Here is a 16,355-nt window from a genome sequence, read left to right on the forward strand (position 1 = left end):
CGCTCGCTCATTCGCAACCCTGCTCTGACCCCTCTTTGATTTGCGTGAAACTTTGTCATAATTGTGGTTCGTTTTTCAATATCTCGTGTCCGAGGGACGGTACGACCCCTCCTAATCGGCGCCAACCTCGCTGTTGCGAGCGTTAAGCTCGGCCAAAGTACGGTCAACCAAGCTAAGCATGAAAAAAATACGTGTTTTTCAATTATTTGCAGCCTAAAATGGAGATGGTTTGAAAATTTTATGTCAAAGGGACTTTTATGTTTACCCTCTACTGTCCAAATCTCTTTTTTCGATTTTTGTTTATTTTTTCCGCGTTAAGGAGGTTATTTAGAGACACTTTTGTTCTACGAAAAACTTAAATTTTTAGTGTTAAAATTAACGTTAATCTTGTTTAATTTATGTTTGTTTCTGGTAGAATTTTGGGTACACTACCAGCTTCTTGTTACCTTTTGGCTGTCTAGTTTTTTTCATGTTTTTATAGTCACTTTTTCAATATTTTTTTTTGTAATTTTTCAGAACGAGATAACGAAAAATGGACCTCGGATTTGTGACCAGAAACCAACATTAACTGAGGAAATAAGTTTCACGCAAATTGATAAGGGGTCCTTACACATTTTTATAGTTATAGTTCTATCAATAAATTAAAAAAATCAAAATATTCCGAGGGTTTTTTTCGATCTATGGTCCCAACATTCAAAATTTGTAACAAGCTTAATTAGCTTCAAAATACAAAAATAAAATCAATGTTTTGTCTTCCTTACTGAGGATCGAGAATATAGAAAGAGAGATGTGAGCCGGTAACATGGAGTGAAACTTCCCCAGCTGTTATGGAAAACTTCACAGCAGATTGACAGAAAATTTAATTTCTCAATAATCCTGACCCACTTTCACTTTATACCTATCGAATCAGAATCGACATTTGCACAAATGTCTGTAAGTATGTGTGTACGTGTGTCTGTGTGTTAACGAAATTGTCACTCTGTTTTCTTAGCACTGGCTGAACCGATTTATACCAGGTTCAGGGTCCCATAGTTGCAACAAAATATAAGTTAGGATGAGTAGATCAAAAGTAATGTAAATTATGCTGAAAATTATATTTCTTGCCAACACTGCCAGTACTTCGGTAAATATTTCCAAATCTTAATTTTTAACCTTATAAGGAAGCAACCTAGCAAAGATTTTTAAGAAAATTTTCGGATTTTTCATATCTGTTTGAGTTAAAACATAGTAATTCGAACGTTTTGTGAATGTTGCGGAACCCGGTGCACGGCTGTTGGATGAAATGAAAACTACTTCGTCTGCGCCGGATGGGGATTATCTATGTTCGCGTTAGGAGCAACTTTCTGCCGGGAGCCGATAGCTATCGACTCGACAAAACAAAACTTGTGTCATGGGAAACACGATATCTCATCGGTTCCTCAGAGATAATGCTTCCCCGAATCCGATGTAATCAACAGAATTTGATTTTATGTCCACGCGGACTGATGCGAATGTGGTATTTTTTTTTAGCATCAAAAATAGAATAATTTAAAAAAAAAACCATGCGTCTCCTTCCAATTATATAAGCCATCTACAATAATATGGAAGCGCCTGGTACATAGCCATTTCCTTTAAGCACAACGGAAACAACCAATACAAATGTATAAAAGAGTTGTCAAGTTCGGGGGTCCACAGCTAGCATTTTTTGTACGATTATAAAAAAAATATTATAAGTATGAAATTAAAATATTAGAAAAACATTTTTTTTATTTATTTGTTTACTAAAAATTAATGCATCTCAAAGGTCTATGGGTACTTCGGGATGTCCATGGTCATCCGAGGACTCCCTGGAGTTAAGATCTACGAGTCTACCGCCGTAACAAGCAAGAGGTCGTCGGATTTTGACCCTGGATCATGTGCGTATAGCATCAGTGCATATGGTAGACTACTATATGAATGTGTAAGGATATCCATGGTCATCCAAGGGCTCCATGGAGTTAATATCTACGAGTCAACCGCCGCAACAAGCAAGAGGTCGTCGGATTTTGACCCCGGATCATGTGCATATAGCATCAGTGCATATGGTAGACTACTATATGAATGTGTAAGGATGTCCATGGTCCATTGCTTAATAAGCTGAAAATGCAACTTTCTTCTGTAAAAATGTTTCTGTAGAAAAATCATATCTCGAAACGGCAGAACAAAATTTAGCTCGCCACTCTGAAAGTTTCCTAGGAATTGAAAACCATAAGTTTCATAATCGATTGTTTGATCAACTTGACATAAAAACCGTCATTTGTAAAAAGTCACTGCTCTAATTTTTAAATCACGTCAGTCAAATGTCATGGCAAACTAAGTTTTTCGAAAATTCCAGACTTGAACGAATTTTTAATGTTCTCAGGTCGGTACCAAATCGAAAAACTAATGGGTCACGAATCACTCACTCTCACGGTTCAATCTCTCCGTGCTCATCGAGTCCAAGTTCTCTTCCAAATTTGTTGGCTAAAACGCTCCGCCATGCTCCTCTCGACGATCAGTTTTCGCCAGAACTTGCTCGGTACAACATCGCTCGCTGCGCATCTTCAGTGCAGCATTCCCAACGTGGCTCAAAACCAGCTGAAAACAGTTTAATCGGAGTTGATTAGAACCACCACCACGCGAGTTTTGCGGTTAAGCCGGATTACAGAAGCCACGATCAGCTCGCGTTGAGTTGAGAATGACGTTTTGTCATTCAAGATCAACGATCAACGACTACGACGACGACTTTCGAGCTGTTCAACAACGGTTCTACTGAGCTCTCTGGTGATAAGAAAGTTGCTCAGTCGTTGAGTTTCAGCAGGAATCTGTGTGTTTGTATGTGTGTGTTTGATTTTATTTACTACGAATCCTAGAACCAACAATAATAACTTTGTTCAATTCGTCAACCATGAGTCTACGATCGACGACGTTGATCCTGGCAGCAAGTCTTGTTCTCGTGACGGCTGTTCCGTTCGAGCGGATCCACAAGTATGGTACGTATGAAGACTCATCCCGATCTCCTGAAGAGAGGAAACCGGTTTAAGCAAAAATCGCGAAATTTCCACAGATACCTGTTGTAATCAAAACTTTTGGACACGATCAGAGAGCGTGAAGAGTTTCAAGAGCTTTTTTTGTTCGGATATCAGGATAGGTCAGTGATCGTCGACTCAACTCGTGAGAAAACGTGGGTGTGTCTCGTTCCATAGTACAGTAAAACCCCGCTTATTGTCAATTTGCGCGCACGCACACAATTCAATCGAAATCAAAACATTACTTTAGTAGTATATGTGAAAGCTGTGTAAAACTGTGTGCGATTAAAAAGTGACCCAACCGGCGCGGGTTTTTCCGAACTAGTTTATCGCTTGACTTGAGAAAAAGGAGGAAATTTTGAACTCAGGTTGGCTTAACATTTTTAATGATATATTTGCATATTAAAGGTTAATAAAGACATTACGAGTATTATTCCTTTAAATTTGAAAAATCATATCAAATTTCGCTTGAATTGAAAAAATAAGAAGATTCTAAAAAAATGAGTTTTAGATTCCGACGTCGTCGGGCTATCTTGTCGCACTCGCCGTTTCAACTTTCCGAGAAAAACGCGTTTTAATGTTTGAATAAACAAAAATGAAAGCACGCAATGTAAACAATAACAAACACGTTTTGTTTGGCTGACCATTATGTGCATTGTCCCGAAGTTTGGTTGAAGTTGGTTGCTGGAGTCCCGAGTTATAATTACAAATGTTTACGTTAGTTAGACTATATAACAAATGGCTGGCTAACCCCAGCAATGATGAGACCTCCCTTGCTAAAACACCTCAGGGTCGGCCTGTTAATCCGAATTCGGCACAAAAGGAAAACACCTGCTAGTACCGTTGAACAAAACACCCACTTTATTGCGGTACTTGCGAGACAGTTTATTTCGGCAGACTCAAGCTGCACTTCCTTGTCCTTCCCACTTCCTTATCCTAGTCCTACCTCACACGTCCTCTTCTTCCTTCTTCCTTGGGGCCCCTTTCCGGAACTGTCACTGCTGCCGCTGGTCGTTCTCGCCGGCTTCTGCTACTCGCCGTCGTTGTCGCCTCCACGCATCCGGGACACAGTTCACCGGAGCGGAACGCCTTCTTCTGCTCTTCGCTCGTGCTTGACGGTCAGCTGCTTCAGCACGTACTCGGACCCTCTCCTCGCCTTCTGCCTCGACGCTCCTGGGTTTGTTGACGGACCCAGGACTTCGGTGGACAAGTCCACCGGATTGCCTGGTTTCCGGCGTCGACGGGTTGTAACGGCTGGCAGATTCGGTGGCGGTTATGGTCGCGACAGGGATGTTCCTCGGAACAAAATGGCGGCGTCGCGACCGGCAGTTCCCTCACCGTAACGGTGTAGAGTTGCGATCGTCTGGCGTGACGATCGCCGTAGGGGACACTGCGGGTGTCGTGTGGGTCACACGGGCTTCCGGCACCCAGGGTTGGGCTGGCCGATCGGTACGCGAAGCGTACACACCGAGGGGTCTGTAGGGCACAATGGGCAGCGTTAGAAGATGGCGGAAAGGAGGTGGGTTGGCTGATTCGGGGATTTGTTGTTTTGGGATCGTCCTCTGCCTGGTTGACCAGTTTCTGCGCAGGTTCTCCTGCAGCTAGTCCAGATCTTCCGATCGACGGACCCTTTTCTTCCGGTCTTCCGCGCCGGTTCCACTTCACTTTCACTTGACGGCGAATGTAGCTGGTCCGACCGTCCACTTCTTAAATCACCAGGCAAGTGACCGATCCAATGGCGCAGATTCTCCAGCGTTCCTCAACCTCATCCATCCTTCCCATTTCGCCCCATTCTCATCCTATTTCGCCCTAGCGAATCCATTGTCCTTCTCGTGGCGCTTTCTGGTGGTGGCTAGCGCAACTACTCCAGCGTCCATTGGCGTTGGACAGCTACTCGAGTGGGGATGTTCCGCTCTCCAGCTTTCACAGGGTTCCCTTTCGGCATGCTAATTTACGCGTCGCGGAACAACAGTCTCACCACTCTTGGAGCCAACCTAACCACTGGTTACAACTACGTGCGTCAAACGTGTTCTGACCTGAAATCCCTTTGATCAGTTGTCGCACTTACAGTCATCCCTCATATTCGGAACAGTTTACAGATCGGCCGATGTTCAAAAAATCATAACAAATCGGTAATTGAACTTAATGATTCACTTTTACCTTCATTTGAAAGCTTTTCATGCGATCTTTCGAATGCTGTATCGAACAACTGCAAATTTTTACTTTTATATGATGTTTTTGAAGGAAAACTTTGACCCTTGAAATCCACTTATTCGGAACACTTTTTCTTACGGATGTAAACAAACTTTGGATCTCTCCAGGAGTATATATTTGTAACAAAATAATGACTTCACACACTGCAACCAGTGAAACTCAAGCTAAGTGATGTTTTATCCATGGTCTGATAACTTTTTTTGTGAAAATATTAGTTTAATTCATGTGTTCCACAATTGTGGGAGTGCCACAATCATGGAACAGGCAATTTGGAGGCAGTGTTTTGCTGATCTGGATAAAATAGTCTTTATGTGAAGTTTTTTGTTCAAAAAGTACTACTTTTACTGGTGAAATAGCAAGAAAATGTCCAAATAAAGGTCCTTAAAATAGTAGGGTCGAGAGAAAAGCTGCATTTGGCATGCTATTGACAAATTATCACAAAAGTGTTCCGAATTTGTGGGATGACTGTACATCAATTTTCAGGAAGTGACAAGATAGCACGACAAGATTGAAACTACTTTCATATGTAAAGTGACAAAAATGCACGGAGTTTTTTCAGATTCCGTTGAATATCTCAGGATGGAAATCGAATTTAGAAGGATCGGTGAAGGTCAAAAGGTGAGGCATTGTGAGCTGCACAAAATGGCTTTCTTAACTCAATTTGGCCCAAAATGCACGAACGACGAGTAAGCAGGACGGCGACGATTTATCAATTCAGGCTTACGTCGAAGCGAGTTGGTGTCTTCTAGACATTTGTTATGTTAATGACAATGTTAATATCTCAAAAAAGGTGATGGTACCTCCCTTTTGAAGCATCTGACCATTAGTGGACCCCTAGTAGAGCCGACGAGCATTAAAAAAAACAATATTTTAAGGACTTTTTAATAACCTTTGTACAAAACAATGAAATCTGAAGCCTTTTGAACAATTTTGACTATTTGTTTCATTAGTTATTTGGTTTTGAGCAGACAAAAGGCCATTTGAAAAAATAAAGGTTTCTTCTCCTGTATGGACCCCTTTTCCTATAGACCTTGCTCCACCATAGGAAAACTGTTATTTTTATACCAAATTTAACCTATATTTGATGTTTTGATGCATGGTGTAGGGGAGAGTGGGGAAACTTGATCCCTTTTTTTGTATCACACATAACTCTGTCAATTTCTCACAAAACTATGCACTTTTTGCATGAATTGAAAGCTTAAACGTTCAACTATGTTTGGCTGATAAGGGTATTTCATCAGAAAAACTCTACGAATCATGCCAAGCGCTTTAAAAAAATATTTTAAACCGGCATTTTCAAAATGTTGGGGGTAATTTGATCCCCCTTTCAACATTTTGAAGAAATCTTAAGCAAAATGTTTCTTATTCATCCAAACTTTTAATTTTCTATAAGTTACAGCAATTTCACATTAAACATGTACGTTTGTGTTCAAAATATAACAAGTTTAGCATGCAAAATATTTAAAAACTTAAAATTTTCTTTTTTAGACAAAAATTGGGCATGTTTACAAAAGCTGGTAATTTTTGTTTACAAAACTTTTGAAAAATGGTTCAAACTGCAGTAAGTTATGTACAACTATACTAAAGGAAACTATGAACGAAAACCTTGCCCAATTATTTAATCTTGAGGCTGATTCCAGTGACTGTAAAAATGCAGGGATCAAGTCTCCCTAAACGCACTTTTTTTAAACAATTGATTGTAAAAATAGTATGATGATAAATTTAACGTCAAATGCGTAAGGGTTTTGGAGTTGATATGTTTATCAAACAATTCATGTATAAAAAATATTTTTTTGAATAATTTTGGAGTGTTTTCTATACAGTATGGCCCATAAAAAAATGCGACATGTGCATTTTTTCACATAAAAAGTGGTGCCATTCTTAAATTTATTTAACAATCAGATTTTTTATGTATTATGGTGTTAGTTTAGTATGTTTTGAAGATATCGTCATGATAGTTTTTTGCAGTTCGCCAAAACTGTGTACAGGCGGTCTACAATTATGAATGTATTTTTGGAACAATATTTACTAGGGTGGGTACGTTTTTCAAAAAGTTCTCGGATCAAGTTTTAGTATGGTTCCCCTTGTAGGGCATGCCCATAGGGACTTTCATGCCAAATATCAGCTCATTTGTTTGAAAACTGGCTGCGCGCATCAGGGTTAAAGTTTACATGGGAATTACTATGGGAAATTGGAACTTTTTGTTAAAACGCTCCTACAGGTCTGGAAAAATCACGCGCCAGCTTCTGGTATGGTCAAGCCTAAGGGGAATGGTCTGGAGAACACTTTTCCCGAAGAGAGCATATGGATTCGTTGTCCCTAGACCTGGCGCATCGGCAAACAATCCGATATCTCCGGAATCAACGGTTTTCCCTGAAAAAGCATCAAATTATCCTTAGTTTGCATAGCATGACTTGATGAACACCGCGACGCCATACGTCAGGCAGCTACCACGTGGGTGAGAAATGGCTGAAATATTCAATTGCAAACCATCTTTTAACTAGAAAATGATCATTTCGAGCAGTCCTGATATTATTAAGTCGAATTCTGAATCTATGCATAGCAAATTCGTTTTTTTTTGCAAAAATTTCAACCACGTGTAGCTGCCTGACGTATGTCGTTGTGTTCATCAAGCTTGCATAGCATGCTAAGGAAAATTTGATGCTTTTTCAGGGAAAACCGTTGATTCCGGAGACATCGGATTGTTTGCTGATGCGCCAGGTCTAGGGACAACGAATCCATATGCTTTCTTCGGGAAAAGTGTTCTCCAGACCATTCCCCTTAGGCTTGACCATACCAGAAGTTGGCGCGTGATTTTTCCAGACCTGTAGGAGCGTTTTAACAAAATGTTCCAATTTCCCATAGTAATTCCCATGTAAACTTTAACCTTGATGCGCGCAGCCAGTTTTCAACCAAATGAGCTGATATTTGGCATGAAAGTCCCTATGGGCATGCCCTACAAGGGGAACCATACTAAAACTTGATCCGAGAACTTTTTGAAAAACGTACCCACCCTAATATTTACCCTAATTAAATAATTTTTATTTCAAAAACGAAACAGTTTAAAATATCCAACTATGTGCCGAAAGCATCATTAGAAGTCCTTCTAAAATACGCCCAATCAAGAAGTTTTTTTAATTTTGTTAAAATTGGTAATTTGTGTGAAAAATGCCATTTTGGTTATTATTTTGTGTGATTTTGTCGAAACAAATCAATAACTTAAAATCGTTGTCGATGGCTCAAAAGCGTACCCAGCGGCTTTATATTGTTAAAAGTCACATCAGAGCATTTGTTAGTATCAATTACAATCATTAGTAGCATTTATTTTTTGCGTTGAAACATTGCAGGCTCCAAAAAAATCTCAAAAAATGATGCATTTTCAGAATCGGGATATTTTTGAAAAGTTTACTATTTTACTATAACTGGTAAATAGAATGCGTAAAATTCGGTGGAACTAACTCTTACAACTCTCAAAAACAGTAACCTTGAAGGCTGTATACTTTTTAGTCCATAAAAATACCATAATAGGCTATCCAGATCGACCAACATGAAAAAAAGTATGTTTTTCTTTATATGGCCTGGGCGTAGACTAAATTGGCAAATTTATAATTTTCAATGAGCTATAACTTATTGTATGCTAGGGGAATAGTTTTAAATGCATTGATTGTTTGTTTTGAACCTATTCAACATGTACACATGCTACATACATCATAAATAGTAAAAATAGTCCCGATTTACACCTAATAACAATGTTGCATTTTTTTATGGGCCATACTGTACTTGTCAAAACAAAGAAAAAAGATCTCTTGGAAGTTTATTGCAGCACTTTTTAGAAAAATGTGTGTAACTTAATCTAAACACTTTTTATTTTTTTCTTTGTTTTCTACAATGAGTTTTACTCAATTTCGCACAACTTTCTAGAACAAAGCTAATTGTTTTACCCACATGCTGACGAGATACAGGCTTGGGATCAAGTCTCCCCACTCTCCCCTATGTCTAATGATAGATATAATGAATAAAAGATGGATTTTGCTCACTTTTGAGCATGAGCATGAGCACAACAATTTAAAAACTTTGTACCAGCCTTATTATAAAATATCATTTCAAACTTCAATTATGATGCTTAAGTTAAGTACAACTAACTATAGTTTGAATTATTTATAAAATCTTACTGTTTCAGCATTATTGGTACCGTAAACCGGGGTGACATTGATAGGATTTCAATTTGTTTTTGGAATATTTTCCAACAGTTATGGTTTTTCTCAAGATTATTATTTTTAAAACATGTACTGGGGTAGGCCACACAAAGTCCATGCACTTTTTTGGAAAAAAAGTTTTTTCAATAGTGTTTAGAAAAATAGTTACGTTAAAAATTCTTAAATTAAATTCCGGGGTGACTTTGATAGTCATAGTGTTTCTTGTTGAAATCATATTTTAGATGTTCAAACTTTATTTGTTCGTTAAATGTACCATTACTTAAGTAGCTGATAAAGTTTTTAAGAAAAAAAAATCAATGTTTGTATTTAGTTAACTAAGTTTATAAGCTTTTTAACAAAATACAAACAAATTTTAGGTAAAATTGTTAAAATGTTGGAATTTTGCCTGAAATTTGTTAAAACTAGTTTTGTTTATGAAATTATCGATTTATATTGCATTTAAAACTGAATTCAAAGCACAAATCACAAATTTTCACATTTTACATGAAATTTGTTCAACTAAAATTGCCTATAAATTTGGAGATTTTTTTTAAATTGTGTTTCAAAAACACATATTATTTATTATTTACAAACTTATTTAACCTTCTCCTAGTAGAAATTTGTCCAAAGAATCCGAAAATGCATTCCGTTTTCCGATTCAAAAGCGTGTTCATTGAAAAAATCATGACACTTTGAGAAGTTAAAAATAATGACTTTCATCGACATTTTCTTAACTATAGTAAACTAACTTTTTAAACTTTTCAAAATTTTATGAAAAGTTCTTTTTGAGGTACTTTGAACACTTTTCTACCACGGTCAGTATGATTCTAAACAATTCCGTACGTATCTTAATTGTACTCTTCATTTTGCGGAAAAATCTCAAACCTATCAAAGTCACCCCGGCTATCAAAGTCACCCCGTTTTACGGTACTTTTAATTTTAATTGCGTAATTGGTACACATAATTGAAAAAAAAATATGCAATTAGATTGAGTACAACAAGCATTTATTGTATGTTTAAGAGAAACTTTTGCTCAAATACATTGTTTTATTATTTTTTTAAGGTAAAAACAACAAAGGTCCACTTTTGGAAAAGTTAGGATTTTCGTTGTCCTATAATGGACGCCCTTAATTTCGCTCGAAAATGAGTAGTTCTTCGCTTTTTTTTAGAAAAGTTCCTTAAATTTGGGTAATTCTCTACCAACTCACATGAAATCGGGAAAAGCTACCCCGACCACTCTTTGATTTGCGTGAAACTTTGTCCTAAGGGATTACTTTTATCCCTGATCACGAATCCGGTGTCCATTTTTTTGATATCTCGTGACGGAGAGGCGGTACGACCCCTTTCATTTTTGAACATAATTTTTCAGTCTGAAACGGTGATGAGATAGCAACTTGGAGTCAAAGAGACTTTTATGTAAAATAGGACGCCAAAATTGATGGCGTACTAAAAATTCTGAAAAAATGTATTTTTCATTAAAAAAAACACTTGAAAAGTCTGCCATTTACCGTTACTAGACTGTAAAAAATGGAACACGTCATTTTAAGGGAAATTTAATGTACTTTTAGAATCTACATTAACCCAGCAGGGCATTTTTTCATTTAGAACAATTTTTTTCATTTTGAAATTTCGTGTTTTTTCTAACTTTGCAACTGCCCTGTGAGTTGGTAGAGAATTACCCATTTACATTATTTTGACTTACTGAAATGAAATTAACTATCCAATCAGTCAAAAAATGATTGGATCGTTAATTAAATCATAAAATAGAAATGCTGATTTGTTGTGAAAATGCTAGTGGCCTTGACTGATTTCAGATGTTGAACTAAAACCACTTATTTTGGTGAAAAGGACAATATTCAATGTCAGTCAACATTGTTTTAAATGATGCTGAACATGCCAAATAAAAGATTTGGAGACACAAACACGCTTGAAATTGTGATTTTAATAAATTTTCCATCAAAACCCTTCAGAGTGTCCACTATAGGCCCCCAAAACCAAAGCTAAAAAATCTATTCGCCACCTACATTCGAGTAGGAGAACTTTGGTGCAAGGTTACGTTTACGTTTTTGCGCGATAAGTGCAAAGGGGAGTGAAAACTATTCTAAGATTTTTTAAAGAAAATTGATCTTTTGGAATAAAATAAAGTTAAAATAAAGGTAAGAAATAAAAAGTTCTATCGACTGACTTTTTGATTTTTTTGCTAAGTTGCCTTTTTCATTGAAAATTCTGAGATCCGGATTGAAAACGCGTGAATGAGGTTAGATTGCTAATTTTGAAAATCAATCCAATTATCATTTTTCAAGCAGATCTTTGCTTTTATGGTAGAAGTGACTTTAAAAAATAATTGTCCACTTGAATAATCTACATTCTCAATTGATTAGTTATGTTTTGGTTGATTAAAACATTCCCTTATTTTGAATCAGATAATGAACAGGTTAAATCGACCATCACAAAAATATTTTCGTTTATATCAATTAAGCTATTTATTTCTTACCTGAAAATGGTATAATTTGCTATTAATGTCGATTTTATGATGAAATAAAACAATTTGAAATTTCAAACCAATTTACTCGCTGTAGCCCGGTCACGAGATTTTCTGGCAGAAATAGTTCTGCTAGAATCCTGCTAGAATGATTCTAGCAGGCATGTAAGAATTTTGTTAGAAATTTACTAGAATATTCTAGCAGAGCGAAATCTGAAAGAATTCTGCTAGAATTTAACTGGAATGTTCTGACAAGACATTTTTTCGCCATCCTGGTGGTGGCGAACAAAATTTTCGCCAAAACCGCGTGTTTACCGGCGATTTTTCTTTCTTTCTGAAATCTGGGAAGAGGAAGGTGTTCTCGCGATTCTGGTAAGTTGGTGCAAACAAAATTAAAAAATGCAAATTTTGGGAGATCATGCTTGGTTTGGTTAGGTATTGGAGCCGTAAAAATCTTCATAATAAATGTTTCTTTTTATTTGTTTTCCCAGATATCTTCAAAGATGGTTGAAATCCATGGATTCACCGCAGATCATGCACAAAAACAAAAATGCGGTCGTTTGCCTCGATTATGTCGCAAGCATCGCAGGCGAATGTCGGTCGATTCCCTTGCCGATGCATGGCCACGCAATCGGAACCGATGGAAGCCAGTAGTGAACATTCAAGGAAGATTCGTCGCATCGCACTTAAGGAAAATACCGGGATTTGTACTGTGTATTTTGTGAAGTGATATGAGTGATAACAAAAAACGATGTTGAATAAATATACATTTACCAAGATAATTACTGAATATTTATTTGTTTTTTTTCTACTTAATAATTCTAGCAAAAATCTAGCAAGATTCTAACAGAATTCTCTGCCATCACATTCTAGCAAAATTCTTACAGAATTCTAACAGCAGGCCTGTCAGAATAGTTCTAGCAAGATTCTAGCAGAACCGGTTGATTTCGCCGGCTCCTGCTAGAACCGGTTATTGCATTTGAGCTAGAATTCTCTGAGAATTCTTGCACAGTTCTGGCAGGATGATGGCATAGTTCTAGTAAGAATATTTTCGCTCTGCTAGAATTCTGTAAGAATCCTGTGAGAACGCCGTGACTGCCCAGTCACGGCGTTCTCGCAGGATTCTTACAGAATTCTAGCAGAGCAAAATTATTCTTACTAGAACGCTGCCATCATCTTGCAAGATTTTTGCAAGAATTCTCAGAGAATTCTAGCTCAAATGCAATAACCGGTTCTAGCAGAATCCGGTAAAAGCAACCGGTTTTGTTAGAACCCTGCTAGAATCCTGCTAGAACTGTTCTGACAGGCCATTCTGCTAGAATTCTGTAAGAATTTTGCTACAATGAGACGGCAAAATTTTCTGCTAGAATCCTGCTAGAATTTGAAGGCAAAATAAAATTTCATTTCGAACAAAATTTATTTCTCAGCTTAATACAAGTCATTTTCGGCTTCAATGCCGGTCGCATCACTTTTCAATACACCAGGCGTCTGTTGATCCTTCGGAAGCACACTTACACACGCGTAGTCCGGGTTGGAAATCTTTGAAGACGATGTTGCGGCCAATGATGCCGAGTAGAGAATCCAGACTCTAGATCCGAGGTCTGAATGTCGCCAAAACTGCAGATCCATGCCTGCAAAGAGCGGAAAAGTAGGTTAGGTTTTTGGTTAAGTTTCATAAATGCCTAAATCTGTTTGCAAATTGCCGGAATTGTGGGAGTGATGGCTTACCTGCGATGGTGTGTTTCAATCTGCCAGCTATTGATTGAAGTATTGATTTCCGAAAGGATCTCCGGATTGTTCACGGAACTCAAATTACCTAAGTATCCACCAGTGTTTTTTTCGCGAAAAAAAACGTCCATCTTGTTCAAATGGTCGAAACAGAACAGATTTGAACCGGTAAAAAGTCAGCCAATCAGTGAGCAGTATTTTCTATAAGAAAATTCTTGCAAAATTCTTACAGAATTCTGACAAGGCTGCTAGAATCATTCTAGCAGGATTCTTACAGAACCAATTCTGTAAGAAAATCTCGTATCTGGGTGGGAGGTTATAATGAAAACATCACCCCAAATTTGAGCGCCCTCTAGTGGGGGATAATTTTGACGTTTGATTGCCTATAGGAAAGAGGTCCTCTAATGGATAATGTACCCTATCTTACCCTATCCAGGTTTTTAAGCGAAGACGGCGTTCGAATTGTGAACGTCCGAAATGTCAGAATCACTCAGTAGCACCAACATTAGAGAAAACAAAATGTGACTGTCATGCATGACTTTGACATTTCGGGCGTTCACAATTCGAACGCCATCTTCGCTTAAAAATCTGGATAGTCCAATCAAGCTCATATTCGCCGGTGTGCCTTCTGAGTATGCTATCGGAAGAGCTCCAAAAACTATATCGAAAAACGGTTTATTTGTTTGACAAAAAGTTCCGTTTTCTTATTTTAATTTTTTTATCTCTCCAATGAAATTCTATTAATAACCTCCCTTTTCCCATTTCAGAAGGTCAAGATTGTCCATTAAAAGCTGGCGGCACTGGTGTCTGTCGCAAAACCATCGAATGCGTCAACGGACACACCATTCTGAAACAGGAACGACACTGTGAATTTGAGGGGAAAACTCCTGTCGTTTGCTGTCCCAAAGCAGAGTATACCGTTCAAGCTAGTAGAGTAGCGGCGGACAAATGCGGCAAGGTGCCCCCACATAATGGCCCAAAGCTAACCGACCACGTGGTCGGCAAGACATTCAAGGCCGGCGTAGGAGATTTTCCCTTTATTGGAATACTCGTGTACGACGAGGAGAATTTGCGCTGTGCTGGATCGCTAATCTCGAGCAAATTTCTGCTCACGGCAGCGCATTGTTTCAAATCGAAACCGACCGCAGTTCGGATGGGTACCATTTCCGCGACGGATGCCTTGGCAGATTCGTACCCGGTGGCGAACACTTTTCGCCATCCAGATCACAACAGGAAGACGAAGCAAAACGACATCGGGCTGGTTGAGCTCCGCACTGAAGTTCAGATGAGCGCAAATGTGGAACCAATTTGTTTGCACGCGGAACTGGCGGATTTACCTGCATCCGCAAACCTCACCATCCTTGGATGGGGGATCACCAATCTAAGTATTGCGCTTTTGTAGACCATCATCACAACTATTTACAATGCAGTACCTACAAATGCTCAATCGTTTTCATTTTAGACCGCCAGGAGACCTCCGACGACCTACTCACGGGGTTGGTTCACCCAGTGCCGCGAAGCTCGTGCCAATCCATGTACAATGATTGGAACCTAAAGATTACCGAAAGGCAGCTGTGTGCCATCGGAGAGCAGGACTCCAAGGGGGAATATACCGATGCCTGCAGTGGAGACTCGGGAGGTCCGCTGGTGATGCGAAAGGACAAAAAGTATTTCCTTGTTGGGGTGGTGTCCACTGGTTCGGGTTGTGGGTCCGGTGTGCCCGGACTGTACACCCGCGTGGCCAATTACCTGCAGTGGACTAGCGAGAGAGTTTGGAGTGCGTAAAGTAGATTCCGCAAATAAATTATACTCACTTATATAAAAGCTGGTTCTTTCCGATTTAAAAAGTTTTGCTAATGCCTTGCCATGATCCCCAAAAAGTCCCAGGTGTCAAGAAACAGTTAACAAACAGCAGAACAAAAGGGAGAGAGCAATTTACTGGCACTTTTCTTCAAGCCTCTGCCCTTTTGAAAATTTTCTTGACCGGTTCCTTAACAAGTGCGTATGCTACATTAGCCTAATAATGCTTTGGGCAGGGATGGAATAATCGCAATCAAATCATTTTCGCTAACGAACTTTCTTCACCCACGAAAAAGAGAGGGGGCGAAACACGCAAAAGAAAATCACTCCCGAACTTTTCGAAGAAATTTTAGCTGGTGAAGATTTTTTGTGAATTTCCTTGCTAGCCCCACTTAAAATTATTTGTTTACACACATTGCCCATCTACAAAAAGTGACTGGTCGTTTTTCGAATTGTGACGTTACACCTTCCATCGGATGGGGACGTAAAACGTCGGTCCCGGCCTTGGATGTTGTTAGGCCGTTAAGTCATTCTAAGTGCAAGTGTTAGAGTGATATTCATCAAGCTGATGTTTTTCTAGATTCCTTTTACCGATCTTACGTGCGCGAGAGAGGAGAGCCATTTTTTTTTATTCTTAACTTATTTTTATTAGGTTCTTTTAGGTACAGTCATCCCACATATTCGGAACGGTTTCCAGATCGGCCAATGTTCAAAAAATCATAGCAAATCGATAATTGAACTTAATGATTCGCTTTTACTTTCATTTGAAAGCTTTTCTTGCGATCTTTCGAATGCTGTATCGAACATCTGCAATTTTTTACTTTTATATGAAGTTTTTGAAGAATTACTTTGACCCTTGAAATCCACAAATTCGGAACACTTTTTTCTTACGAATGTAAACAAACTTTG

General features: G+C 38.5%; 1 protein-coding gene and 1 long non-coding RNA gene across 2 annotated transcripts; both read left to right on the top strand.

The window, feature by feature from the left end:
• Positions 1 to 2,507: 2,507 nt before the first annotated feature.
• On the top strand, positions 2,508 to 15,470 carry LOC120430116 (anionic trypsin-2-like). The gene is made up of 3 exons (XM_039595230.2): positions 2,508 to 2,990; positions 14,414 to 15,031; positions 15,109 to 15,470. Exons 1-3 carry the CDS (start codon positions 2,906 to 2,908, stop codon positions 15,429 to 15,431), a joined length of 1,026 nt encoding a protein of 341 aa, XP_039451164.1. The 5' UTR covers positions 2,508 to 2,905; the 3' UTR covers positions 15,432 to 15,470.
• LOC120430212 (uncharacterized) lies at positions 11,424 to 12,708 on the top strand. Its single transcript, XR_005607577.2, has 2 exons — positions 11,424 to 12,290; positions 12,410 to 12,708. It is a non-coding gene; the product is annotated as an uncharacterized LOC120430212 (long non-coding RNA).
• Positions 15,471 to 16,355: the final 885 nt, after the last annotated feature.

The sequence above is a fragment of the Culex pipiens genome, chromosome 1 (assembly GCF_016801865.2).
Source record: "Culex pipiens pallens isolate TS chromosome 1, TS_CPP_V2, whole genome shotgun sequence".
NCBI classification, from domain to species: Eukaryota; Metazoa; Arthropoda; class Insecta; order Diptera; family Culicidae; genus Culex; species Culex pipiens.